This window comes from Phaethon aethereus, assembly GCF_964289735.1.
Source record: "Phaethon aethereus genome assembly, chromosome: 17".
Classification (NCBI taxonomy): domain Eukaryota; kingdom Metazoa; phylum Chordata; class Aves; order Phaethontiformes; family Phaethontidae; genus Phaethon; species Phaethon aethereus.
The window spans coordinates 3,078,229-3,091,681 of record NC_138593.1 but is presented as its reverse complement, the minus strand read 5'-3'; the positions used below and the strand labels follow the sequence as shown (position 1 = coordinate 3,091,681).

At 45.8% G+C, this 13,453-nt stretch overlaps 1 protein-coding gene across 1 annotated transcript; it reads left to right on the top strand.

The window, feature by feature from the left end:
* Positions 1 to 8,679: 8,679 nt before the first annotated feature.
* On the top strand, positions 8,680 to 13,082 carry RNF34 (ring finger protein 34; the record flags this gene model as incomplete). Its single annotated transcript, XM_082007778.1, has 5 exons — positions 8,680 to 8,883; positions 10,252 to 10,641; positions 10,961 to 11,017; positions 11,264 to 11,465; positions 12,895 to 13,082. 5 exons carry the CDS (start codon positions 8,680 to 8,682, stop codon positions 13,080 to 13,082), a joined length of 1,041 nt encoding a protein of 346 aa, XP_081863904.1.
* Between the last annotated feature and the right edge of the window lie 371 nt (positions 13,083 to 13,453).

Below are 13,453 nucleotides of genomic sequence, written 5' to 3'. Positions count from 1 at the left end.
GGCGGCACCCGCCCATCACCCGGGAAACCGGGCTCGCCCGCCCGCCAATCGCAGCCGCCGTTGCCATCATGCGGGCCGCGCCGCGGCCAATCAGAGGCGGAGCTGTGCGCCGCCACCGAGGGGCCGGCTGGAGGCCCGAGCCCAGGGGAGACGTTCCAGGGAAAGAAGGATCCGTGCGGTGCCGTCCGGAGGGACGCGGGCGGGCGGCGGGGGAACCCTCGCAGGGTGGTCGGGCGTGCTGCATCGCGCGGGGTCTTCCCTGAGCTGCCACAACCGCTCAGCCGGGAGGTAGACTGTGGCGAGCTATGGCCAGAACCTGTGTGGGTTGGCTACAGCCTGTTATCACTCACAGCCCAGTGGCTGGTCACATCTCCTCCGTTGACATGGGCCTCCATGCTGCTCCTGCCACAGCCCGTGGGGCTGGTGGCACAGTGGGGCCAGCACCCGAACCATGACCTGTGAGGTCTTGGGGACCCTCGCGGCCTTTCGTGGACATGCCACAGCCCTCTGAGGAAGGCGTGACCATTGCCGGCATCGCCCCGGGTGCGGTCAGCCTCGCGTCTCCCAGTGAGGAGCCACACTGAGGAGCCTGAGGCGCAGCAGCTCGGCGAGGACATGGTGTTTCTCCACAGCCAGTCACAGAAGAGGCCAGAAGGGGATTCCCTGGGCCGTGTGGGGAGACTGACCCATGCCATGATGCAAGCGTTTCCTCGGTGCCCCTGGAGAACACCGTGGCGTGAATTCACTCCTCTTGGACTGGATTTCTTGCAAATTAGTTGTGATGCAATGAAGATATTTCCACACATAAGTTTTTATTTTCTCAACAATTCGCTAAAGTTCTTCATTAAGGCATCATGTTCCTAAAGAAGATACTCCAATTATTATAATAGTTCTCATTTTTGTAAGTGAGAGCAAAACAAAACACAGTTGTTATTATACATCTGCGTGTCCCCGGGGATTTCAGTTGAGTTCCTCCTGATTCATGCCTGGGGGTGGTGAGAGGAGGAGGAGGTGAACCAAGCATGGAGTCATTTTCTAGAATACATTTACATTTAAGAAACTTAATATAGCAGTTAGTTGTTGCTGGCATGATTAACGATAGCTTCCTAGACCTCAATGAACTAAACAGTCATTGAACTATAACTGAATGTAAAACCCAGGAAATAACTACAGCTATTATGTTATAAAGGTCAATTTACTGATATTTCCTGAAAATAAAGTAATGATGGCTTGAGCGGAAACACCGAAATGGTGCAGTGGTTTGGCGAGGAGGGGCGGGAGATGACATAAAGGCCAGGCTGCAGCCAGCGTGTGCAGAACTTGGAGGAAAAAGGAAATGACACACATCTGGTTCTGATGTTTCTGTGTAATTGTCTGAAGTCAACATGCAAACTCTGCTGACAACCTTTTGGCATGTGGTACAGAGAACGTTTAGACTATCCTTTTTAAGGATGTTTAAATACACTTGCACACCTAAAAAACAGCCCTCTAACTAAGCAGCAAGGGATTATTTTGGTCATGCTAAATTCAAGTTTAGGTAACGCAATTGAGAAAGTCATCTTTTACCTTACCTAAAGTAGGCTGAAGCCTCTGAGTAACATGCCTGAGCTTATGAAGCACAAAATAGCCAGCGTCTGGGTTTGAGGATATTTAGTGCAGCACTGAATCTGTCAAATCAAGTCTCTGGAATTACATTCTGAGAAGGTTTTTAGATTACAAAGTACTGTGTGTCTCTGATATAAAAAGTGAATACTATAATGATTCGTCCCATAGGTGTTAATATCCAACCTGAAATTCCCAAATAAAGCCCAGAGACTAACTTCTTTTTTTAAACTTTACTGTAAAATTTTGCAAACTGTTACATTAAAAACAGTATTCCTGGTAAGAATCACTTCTCTAGCTCGCTTTCTCGTGATATGTAAAACCTTGGGGGATTATGGAACTGCAGGGAGTCATCATCACTTGTTATTTCATGGCAGAAGTAAATGGGACATCTAGCATTAATAGATTTAAATCTTTTAATGCTTCTTTGGCACAATCCAGAAGGCTCAGCAAGGGCAAGTCTTTTATTAATAGAACCTCTGCAAATTCTATGTCTCAGCCACAGCGTAGCCGGCAGAGATAAAGTTCCTTGTTTAAAAACAATCTACATGGTTACAACTTGGACACGTGAATGCATTAAAACTGATCTCAAATCACATTATGAAAATGAGTCATCAAGATCTGCCCAAATTAAGGCGGCAGTGGCAACTGCAGCTGCCAGCAGAGTCACCAGATCTCAGCTCTGTCAGGCCCACGTTACTCCCTAAAACATCTGTGTTTGGGAGGATTTCTCATTGGCAAGTCCAAAAGGAAAAAATGTAGATTTTGCTTGGTTTGGCTCATCTGTGGGACAGAGCTTTCAGCCCGCTTACAGTGACTGCATGAGGAGCTCTCATGTTTTAATGTAAGGTTATTAACAAAAATATGTGTATAATTTGGTACTTCCAGGTTGATTCTCTGAATTGACAGAGTTTAGGTGACACAGAAGTTTTTAAAAACCACACTGTACTGATATTTCTTAAGGTGTCTTAAAGCAATCTCTTGCATGAGAAATGTGGGAAGTGTGCCATTGCTTGTTCCAACAGTGTATTCACAAGGCTTTTCTACTGTCTTTTCAGTTGCTTTGACTAAAATTGCAAGCTATTATTGAGAAAAAATTGACATTTTTTATTCAATCGTGTGTAAATGTATCAAAAGCTTGACAAGGAGCACAAGCATTTCCAAAAAGAGATAACCTGCTTTAAAATTAAGGTATGGTGTTAATGAAAATCCAGAAGTTGGACTGCACAAAGCAGCCACTCTTGATGCTAACCGTGCCAGGACTGTGCCATTCTCATGGCAGTTACATGCCAATTTTTTTTGGACTCAGTTCCTGCATCTGACTTGCTCCAAAAATTGTTCTAGCCCGCAGAAACTATTAAAGTTATTAAAACTATTGGATGCAACTTTTTGTAAAAGTAAATTCGATTTGTGGTCAAAATTGATTTTCAGCCACTTTTTTCTGTTCCTCTTTCTGGCAAAGGCCTCCTTTGTTCTTGGCCCTGTGTGCTCTTGTGAAACTTTCCTGAAGACTTGGCTGGGTTTGTATTGTTGGTTTGGGTTTTTTTATGAAATCTTCCGGTTAAAAGTTTTCAGTTCTTACAACCTACAATTATTTTTTTATGTATCCTATCCATAGCATAGAGAATAAGAATGGGATCTAGAAGCTAGCTGAAACTGGATTTTTAAATAATAAACCTTCTATTATTTCATCACCAAAGGGCTTGGCAGAACAATCAGCACTTTGGCCTTTTGCCTCCAGCACCGAGGCTTGTAATTATCTTTGTGACAAACCACTGCTTGTACGCAGCGCTGCCAAAACGCCTGTTATTTTGGTGACTGTCAGAGTCACCCCTCGCTCTGCGCCAGACCCGCGGAGGCGCAGGGCTGGTGACCGACCCCGTTACTCCACACGGCCGCAGGAGGCTCGCTGGGCGGAGGACAGCCACCTTCGTTACCTTGGGGTGTACACCTGCTTACATACACAAAAAAAACCCGAAACGACCCAAAACCATGAGGTAAAAGTTCTCTCTTATTTCAGTGACATCACTATACACGCACTTACAGCTGACAATGCCCTGGTGTTTCCGCGTTCGAGGGTATTTTTTGCGTCCCCCCTCCCCCCCCCGGAACGTCTGCACTTGCCCCCACCAACACACAGCGCTTCCTCTCCTCCCATTGGCTCCGCCCGCTCGCTGTCGGCGGCAGGGTAGCCAATGGCGTGTGGCGCTGCGGAAAGGCCCGCCCTCCGTTAGGCGGCCCGCCGGAGCGCGGCGCAGGGCGGGGGCCCGCGTCGGGGCGGGAGGGGGTCGGCGCCCGGGGTCGCCGCGGCGGACGGCGCCCGGTTGAGGCGGCGGCGAACGGCGCTGGAGCGCGAGTGGTGGTGAAGCGGCCATGAAGGTGAAGAGGGGGTGTTCCTGCGGCCGGGAGAGCGTTCTTCCCCCTTGCTGTGAGGAGGGGGGAGAACTGGCGCGTGACGGGGCTGGGACCCCGGTGGGACGGGCCGTGCTGTCTCTCTCCTTGCCTCAGGCCGCCCGGCACGGCCGCTGTCGCTTCCCGGGCCTGCCCCGTTACCGAGGGATGGCCGGGCCGGGTGCCGCCTTGCCGAGGAAGCCCCGGCGCCCTCCACTGACTCAGCAGCCGGGCACGGCCTGGTGCCGCCGCCTGAGGCGAGCCCCCGCCCCCGTCTCCACACACCGTCCGCGGTCGATCCCCGCCGGCGGCGGCGGCTGAAGGACTAGCAGGGCTCCGAACGGGACGGAGCCGGGCTCAGGGCGGTGCGTGGGGATTGCGGCCGTGAGGGGGGCGGCGGTTGGGACCCGGCCCCCGCCGAGCCGATGTGCAGGGGGCACGGCAGGGGTTGGCGGGGAGGGTCTGCACCGGCCGCCCTCGGCGTTCGCTCCCCAGAGGCGCCTCTTCGCGGCCGGAGTTGTCGTTGTGCTTTCAGGTCAGGGCTGAGGGTTGTGGTGACGAGGGGATCTCCCAGTTCGGCGGGTTCCGAGGGGTGCTTGATCCCTGAAAAAGCTCTGCTTGATCTCAGGGTCGGTGTAAAGACGAAATTTCAGCTTAAAGAAAACCACTCCTGCTACTCTTTTTTTAGTCAGCCTGCTTTGGTAGAACATCCTTCTTGCACAGAGGTGTAACGAGCAGCACACATCCTCCTAGCTTCTTGGGGTGGGTGTCCTTCTGAGGTGACATGCTCATCAAGTTACTAAACACCCTTAAAGCCAAAAGCAAGAGCAGAGAAGTTCAAATGCAGTATGTTGCACCTATAGGATGCACATAACGTATGGAGAGAGAAGATAGCTGTGGTGGGTTCACCCTGGCTGGAGGCCAGGTGCCCACCAAAGCCACTCTATCACTCCTCTCCTCAGCTGGACAGGGGAGAGAAAATATACCCAAAGGCTTGTGGGTCGAGATAAGGGCAGGGAGGTCACGCACCAATTATCGTCACGGGCAAAATGGGGTCAACTTGAGGAAAATTAACTTATTGCCAGTCAAATCAGAGTAGGATAATGAGAACTAAAACCAAATCTTGAAACACCTTCCCCTCACCCCTCCCTTCTTCTTGGGCTTAACTTCACTCCCAAATTCTCTGCCTCCTCCCCCTGAAGTGGCACAGGGGACAGGGAATGGGGGTTGCAGTCAATTCATCACATGTTGTCTCTGCTGCTCCTTCCTCCTCAGGGGGAGGACGACTCACACTCTTCTCCTGCTCCAGTGTGGGGTCCCTCCCATGGGAGACCGTCCTCCACGGACTTCTCCAATGCAAGCCCTTCCCACGGGCTGCAGTTGTTCACGAACTGCTCCAGGCTGGGTCCCTCCGTGGGGTGCCATACATCAGGAACAGACTGCTCCAGCCTGGGTCCCCCGTGGGGTCACAAGTCCTGCCAGCAAACCTGCCCCAGCCTGGGCTCCTCTCCCCATGGGGCCACAGACCCTGCCAGCAGCCTGCTCCAGCGTGAGCTGCCCACGGGATCACGACCTCCTTCTGGCATCCCCCTGCTCCACTGTAGAGCTCCATGGGCTGCAGGGGGACAGCCTGCCTCACCATGGTCTTCACCACAGGCTGCAGGGGAAGCTGCTGGAGCACCTCCTCCCCCTTCTTCACTGACCTTGGTGTCTGCAGAGTTCTTCTCACATGTTCTCGCTTCTTTCTCTGGCTGCAATTGCTGTTGCACTGTAACTTTTTTTTCCTTTCTTAACTACGTTACCCCAGAGGTGCTACCACCGTCGCTGATGGGCTTGGCCTTGGCCAGCGGTGGGTTCTGGCACTGGCTCTATCGAACAGAGGGAAGCTTCTGGCAGCCTCTCACAGAAGCCACCTCTGTAGCCCCTGGCTACCAAACCCTTGCCACACAAACCCAGTACAATAGGTGATGGCAGCTTGTGAGAAGACAATATGGAAGTGGTGACTGGTGTAGCTGGGAAGGCTTTTGGTGCAGAAATTGGCAAAATTTTAACTAATTCTCAAGGGAGGGAGTATTTGTTTTAGTGTATCTCATTTGTGTTTTGTGTTGGTGCTTTTCAGCATGGTCTCATTTCTTTTACAGAGTAATATGAAGAGTCTAGACACTGTAATTCAATTACCAGTTAATGACACTAGTGCAGAGAAAGAATCTGCAGCTGACTTAGGTTAAGGAGAAAATTAATGATGCTCACGTTGCTTTACCTTTCACCTTAAAATAACAACACTTGGCACTAAATGTAAAGAGATTTTCTGTTTGATACTGACAATGTTCATGTATCCAAAATGGGTGACAAAATTTCCTAAGTATATATTTATTTAGTGTTAACAGTGATGTCTGAGCAGTTGTTACAGGCTCTTGAACTATCAGGCAAGGGTTATGGTGGCAACTATGTTGTGTCCTCTCAGTCATTGTGTGTCCTGCTGTGGCTGTGGCCCCCTAAAAAGACCATAGTCATATCATGAAGCACGTTGAATTCTGACAGACCCTTTCACTTCATTGTTTTATTTTTCTGTTACTTCTATGTGGCTATTCTTAAAACTTTTAAATATAAAGCTGGCTCATCAGTTTTTAAGAACACATGAAGAATTAGAGTAATGTTCCTGCAACTGACGATTTTCCCTTAAGACGAGAAACAATATTTTTCAGAAGTCCCAAGTTCTAAAACTTGGAGATCTCTTGAATTAAGTAATTGGTTTTCAGAATGCGTTTCTGAAAAGTTAATTACTGTTGCCTAATAAGCTAGGATAATTGTGCATAACTTCTTTTGTAGAGGAAAAATTAATATTGATCTGCTTCCACTCTTTATTATTGAATAGTAGAAAACAAGTCGTAGTCTGATGATAGTTTAATGATTGTCACGAAAGTCAGATTACACGTCAGACAGGCTGCAAGGGCACGGTGTATCTGTAAGCGCAGCCACGTGCCAGGACTACCTGTGTCTTGGCTGGGGGTCAGGGAAGGGCCACTGGAGTTCATCCCCTTGAACTCCATTTGCAGGAAGCTTAGGAAGATTTTTCCTGATGCGTGGGGTGCCCACAGCATAGAAGTTTCTTGTAACAGCTGAGATGAAGTTTGCTTTTGAAATACCTGTAAAATTGGACTAGTGAACTCAATTTGTTGCATGTGCATTTGATGTTGTTACTGCACATGGTGTTATGTGTTGTACGTCTTAGAAGCAAAATGACCGTGTTCGGTATTTCGCTGTATTGCAACACCTTTAATGTCAGCTTACAGAAGTACCAGGTTTGCGTGGGTTGGAGAGATGCTTTTGATGTTCCACACTTAAAGCACTTACATGAAGGTGGTGGTGTATGTTTGGTCCTATGGCATTGTTTCTCACGCTCTAGACCAGAGTGAGGACTCTTCTCTTGCCTTTTGTGTTCAGCGGTTGAAAGGAGACGTTTTGACATCTCGCCAGTTACTGTGTTAAGTTCCCACAAGTGTAACAGGACGGCGTTCAGTTCAGGGGAAATGTGCAATTTAATATAGAAATTAGTCTAATTATTACAGGAATTAAAGCACCGTCATTACTGAGCTGAAGTGCATGTTCTGGTTGGTTTAGGTTTTACAGCAAGAACTACAAGTCTCAAAAGCAATTATTTTATGTCTTTGCGCTTTGGAAAAAAAAGATGCTGCCCTGGAATGAAAAACAGAACAGCTTTAATCAGCATAGTTAAGAAAAAAAGTATGAAAAAAAATTGTGTTTAAAGGAAGTTGTACCACTCAGCTTCCTTTCAGAAAGAACCTGGTGCAATTATTTTTGCCTTCTTTTTAATTATTATTTTTAGTAGTTTCAGTGAGCCCACATGACAGTGATTAAACATGTGACCTGAACAGCTTGGGAGTCCAAATTCCAACTTTAAGTAGCATATGCGCTTTTGATAGAGAATCTAGCAGTAAAGGCTTTCAAGGATAAAAAGTAGCAATTTCTTTATGTGTTTAGAATTTTTTGTATTGTTTTAAGCTTAAATTGTATGACTCAAAACTGAAATCCAGTCAATATAGAATAAGTTCATTTCGAGTTATTTTAATTTTTGTTAGACATTTTGTAAGACAACAAAACAGCAGGTTCAGAGAAACTAGACCATAACTAGTTTCTAATGAAGACTGGTTTGTTACTTCGAGGTTTGAAGATCCAGAAATGTTTTTTGGAGAGAGTTTTATTGTCGGTTATGTAACAGCTGGATTAGTTCTGGAGAAGATCCCGTAGCACTGCACCAATTACAATGAATTGTTGTGTTGCTGCCTGTCATCATTTTAGGTTTTGCACCTCACCTACGACCGGCTGTTAGTCTCTTCCTTCTTTGCTCTGCTATTGCGTTACCGCCTCAAATTCCTTACCCTTTTTGTGTGGAACTCTGCTAGAAAAGGAGTTGTGAGAGAGAGCTCCTTGTGCCTGCGTTAGCCTCTCGGAAACAAATCTTACCTACTTTGGTAGAGACTGTTGGGCTGTTAGAGACGTTAGCATGCTGAATTCCCGGTGCTCTGGGAGTTCTCTGCGTGCTTTTGGGATGATGACAGATGGAGTGAGATAGCTCTTCAGTAGCAAGTCACATCCGATGTGGGCTTTCAGATATTAATTTTCTTTTTCTTCCTTTGTGAATGTTTTCAGGCAGGAGCTACTTCCATGTGGGCTTCCTGCTGTGGATTGCTGAATGAAGTCATGGGTACCGGAGCTGTCCGTGGCCAGCAGGCTGGCTTTGCGGGAGGTGCTGGCCCATTCAGATTCGCACCAAACACAGACTTCTCAGCATATCCATCTCCGGCTGCAGCGGGTGCTAACATAGTTTGCAAAGCCTGTGGACTTTCCTTTTCAGTTTTTAGGAAAAAAGTGAGTACATTTCCTGTTATATAGTATCTTTACTCATATGCATGTATCTGTAGGCATACTGGGAGATGAATGCATATTTTTCCTTAGATAAGGAAACCTGAGGCAGATAGCCAGGGAGGGAGGAAGTGCCTTATTCTAAGGTTACAGGAAATTAATGTCAGACAGGATTAGAGGTTAAGAGGTCTGATGTTCATTAACGGGTGACACATTGGATCTGAGCTGACCTAAAAATTAGTGGATTCTAATTTGTAAGATACATGTTTTAGTTTCAGAATCTTTAACATGAAAACAAATCTGGTTTTGAAGATGATACCAAACGTAGCAGTTAAGTACTGGAATGAACAAACTGGATGATGGAAAAGCTAAATACTTGCAATATAGTACCGCAGCCGCTTTTTGTGCAATACTCGTGTAATTCTGTTTGTTTTCTAACCAGGTTTAGTTCTGTTAAATGCGATTGCACTCCAACAGCCTCTTGCTTCATATGGAGGCAGGTTGGTGGCTTAATGCAGATAAATAAAATTGAGATTGTTAATACTATTTCTGTGTATCATGACTGTCCAGGATCATTATTTTATCCACTCAATGACCTAATTCTCTGCAGCTCTTGTAGATGAACATGAAGCCTCTTTCTTCAGTTTGTATGTTTGGTTTCCCCCTTCCTATGTGTCCTGTTGTTCGCATGGTAAACACTTTGTTGAATTAAGCATTGTATAAGGATGTTTTCTGAAGCTAATATTAATTTACTAAAATCCTGAAAAACTTGGAAGAGTTTGGATTTGCTCACAGCAGATGAGATGACCATTCAAAATTGCTGCTGAAAGTCTTGCCTGTTCTAGCTTTTGTATATTGTAGTGAGTCTTTTGTACAAAGCTCCCTTAGAAATGCCATCTGGGCATTTGGGAGTATTTACCTACCACGTGATTCATCACATTTAAGGCCTACTTTGAATTCTCTGAATCAGTGGAGGAAAAAGTATGTTCTTTAAAGTTTGGGGATTATACTGGTTTTTACACATGTGAAAAAAGCAGCAACACTTAGTATATTGAAAAGTATTTTAACATACCATAAAATTGACTGGCTTTTAAGTTCGTTTATTGTGCGGACTGCAACTTGAGTACCTTATTCATAGTGTTTTTTGATGGGAACCTCAAATCATCTTACAGTAGTGCTACAAAAGCAACGGACTGCCTTGGAACACCTGCAAAACTATTTGACAGGGCAGTTTTCTAGACTTGAATCCTAAAAATTATGTACATCAAAATTCAGACACTAATGGTAAATTACGTAGCCTGGAGAAGGAAAGAGCAGGTCTAGATCTGTTTTCTGTGACATACAGCTGAAAGGTTATTTTCTCTTTCTGCTTAGCACGTGTGTTGTGACTGCAAGAAGGATTTTTGCTCAGTTTGTTCAGTCTTACAAGAGAACCTCAGAAGATGTTCCACTTGTCACTTGCTGCAAGAAACAGCCTTTCAGCGACCTCAGTTAATGAGGCTGAAAGTAAAGGATCTGCGGCAATATCTGATTCTCAGAAACATACCAACGGATACTTGCAGAGAGAAAGAAGACTTGGTGGATCTTGTGCTGTGCCATCATGGATTAGGTTCGGAGGAGGATATGGATGCCAGTAGCTTGCATTCGTCACGGTCACAGACTTCGGGGTTTTTTACTCATCCATTTTCTATGTCTGTATCGGTGTCGTCTCAAGGAGAACTTGCAAACAGAAGGGGAAGTGCAGGAAATGGAACACCTTTACGGGTACAGTAATTAACGTGTTTTATGGCATAGCATAGCTTTTTCTTTTTTCATAAGTATGCATCGCTTTAATATAAAATGCCAGTTGGAGCAGTTCAGGGTGGCAGGAAAAGTGTCTTTTGTCTCTCTCACCTAAAAGCAGAAGATCACTAGATTAGATTACTAGTTTAGGTGATAGAGGTGACTTAAATCAACAATGATTAGTAGCAAATGAAACTTCAGAGTGTCACTGTCATCTGTGATCTGTTTGGTACAAAGGAAACTGCTTTAGAAGGGATTTTTTTTTTTTTTTTAATCCTGATTAGTTTCATTTTGTACACAGGGACAAACTGAAATATCTTCTATAAATAATGAAGAAGAAGAAAGTGCAGAAGAGCAGGTGAGAGATAAACTATCCAAAGAATGAATTTTTGGCATGTGACACCATAAAGTATTTAGGTCTCTGTCAACAGTTACTATCACACTCCACTCCTTTCAGAATTAGCTGTGTTTAGTAATGCATATCTGCAAATACTTGCTTTAAAAAGAGAAAACATTGGCCAAGTTGCTGCAGCTTAATGTAGCACTAGATCTGGTGCTCTGAACTTAGTGGAACAGTTAAAAACATACAGTTGATGTATTTCAGACCCCTGGATTGTCCAGAAAGCGAGCGAGGGCATCTTTGTCCGATATTTCAAGTTTGGAAGACATTGAAGGGTTGAGTGTTCGTCAACTGAAGGAAATACTTGCGTGTAATTTTGTCAACTACTCGGGATGCTGTGAAAAATGGGAACTTGTGGAAAAAGTGAGCAGACTATACAGAGAGAGTGAGGAGAACCACAAGACACGTAGGTTTATATTTAATTCTCACTTCCTTAAGACTACTTAATTTCTGGTTTCCAGTAGCTGGTTTTACCAACAGAAGGACTTGGGTATCTAACTTGGTCTGCTCAGCGGGAATAACTGGAAAGTGCGTTTTAACAATTCAGGCTGCATCTAGAGTAGTTGAACATGGTTCTAGGGAGTAAATAAAGCTTTCCAGGATTGGGCTGGTTTTTTGAGACCTTTTTCCAAAGCAGAGAGAGCTCAGCTTTCACAGTAAAATTGCACAACTGAGAACTAGTTCCTCAGAGAACGTGAAACTTGGCACCTCTGTGTCCTTTATTAGGTTTCACAAGGCATTAGCAAGAGACCTGCTCAGTAGCTGCCAACGGACAAAGCAATTTAGGTCTTTGCGGTACAGAATTAAAAGGTGTGGTGGCAAAAGCCCAAGTTCAGGTGGTTTGGTCTTGTCCATGTTTTCAGAGTCAGGTGGTGTGGTGGCTGCAGCTCAGTGAGCCTTCTGCCCTGTTAGGCTCAACAATTGGAGTCTTTCACTTCCGCGATGGTAGTACAGCCACAGACCGCTTCCTGTTCACAAAGAGGAACAGCTTTTTGATGTCATTACCAGTTTGGAAAATGCCAGCTTGCCTCTTCATTTGTGTGGCTGGCAGGCAGGCAGGCTGTAAAGAACAGGGGACTGTGGTGACTGGAAAACTTAATAGCCCTGCGCCACTGCACAGCCAGATTGTGGCTGCAGGGACTGTGATAATCGTGTGTGAAATCATCTGCTAACTGGCGGGGGCGGGGAAGGATCGTGAAGGTGGGGGACTGTTAGTGAATGTCAAAATGTGGCTGAGGTGACACCCTCAGTTTGGTCATAAACTAGAACTTAAAACTGTCTGCAACCAAGCTTTAAACTTAACTGCCCCCCTGCCCCGCCCAGGTCTGATGGACCATTCAGTTATTGATAGGGGATGGGGATGTTGTCTGTTTGCGATGAAACTTGGCGGGTTTTGTTCAGTTCTGCCATCTTTACGGCCTACTTAAGGCTTCCACTTCTTAGTCAGCTTTAGCTATTAGTCAGCTTTATTATTATTGTGTTTAATCTTTGGAGGAAAGTGTTCTGCCAGGCGAAATAAGCGCTGAGATGGGAAACTACCATGTTCTGAATTTTAATCCAGCGCGTTATTTCACAGTTGTCATGTTCTGAATGCCGGTTTCCAAGTTTAAAGAACGAAGCCCAGTATTGGATGTTCACTTAGGGGCTTTCTAGTTTTTGTTTTTTTAAGGAATATAGATTGATTCTTAGCTGTGGGTTAGCAAAACTATTGTGAACATGGACTAGTGCTACTTCATGCTAAATTAGCTGCCTGTTGTTTTCGTGGTTGCCTGAGCTAGAACTTCGCTGGCATTCCAGGGCCTGAATGCATGACCTCCCTCTCCGTTGGTTTTCAGAAGGTGAGAAGATGCAGCTGAATGACAATGACGATAACCTGTGTCGGATCTGCATGGACGCTGTCATTGACTGCGTCCTGCTGGAGTGCGGCCACATGGTCACCTGCACCAAGTGCGGCAAGAGGATGAGTGAGTGCCCCATCTGCCGACAGTACGTTGTACGGGCCGTGCACGTGTTCAAATCTTAAACCAAGGACAAAAGCGGATTTTATAGTCACCCTTCCAGCATTTCTGTGGGCAGCAGTGCCGAACTGTGGGGCACATGTCAGCTTTTTAGTTCTTAATAAACAACATTTTGAACATCAGGATCTAGAAGTTTGTGAAACATTTTTCTACAGCATACCGAAGCCTACGGTTGGGCAGTACGACATGATGCCTCCGTGTACGGTAATAGCGCTGCCTGACTTACCTTACAAACCCGCAAACTGTTCGAGTCAAACTGTTTACAGCAGTTCTTGCTCTCTTCTGAAGAATATCACCTCTAATTATCGCATTCAGTACTTGGCAAGCGGTCAGGAAACACCTCTGCTTGTCCATATTAGCGTGTTCTGTTGTCTAG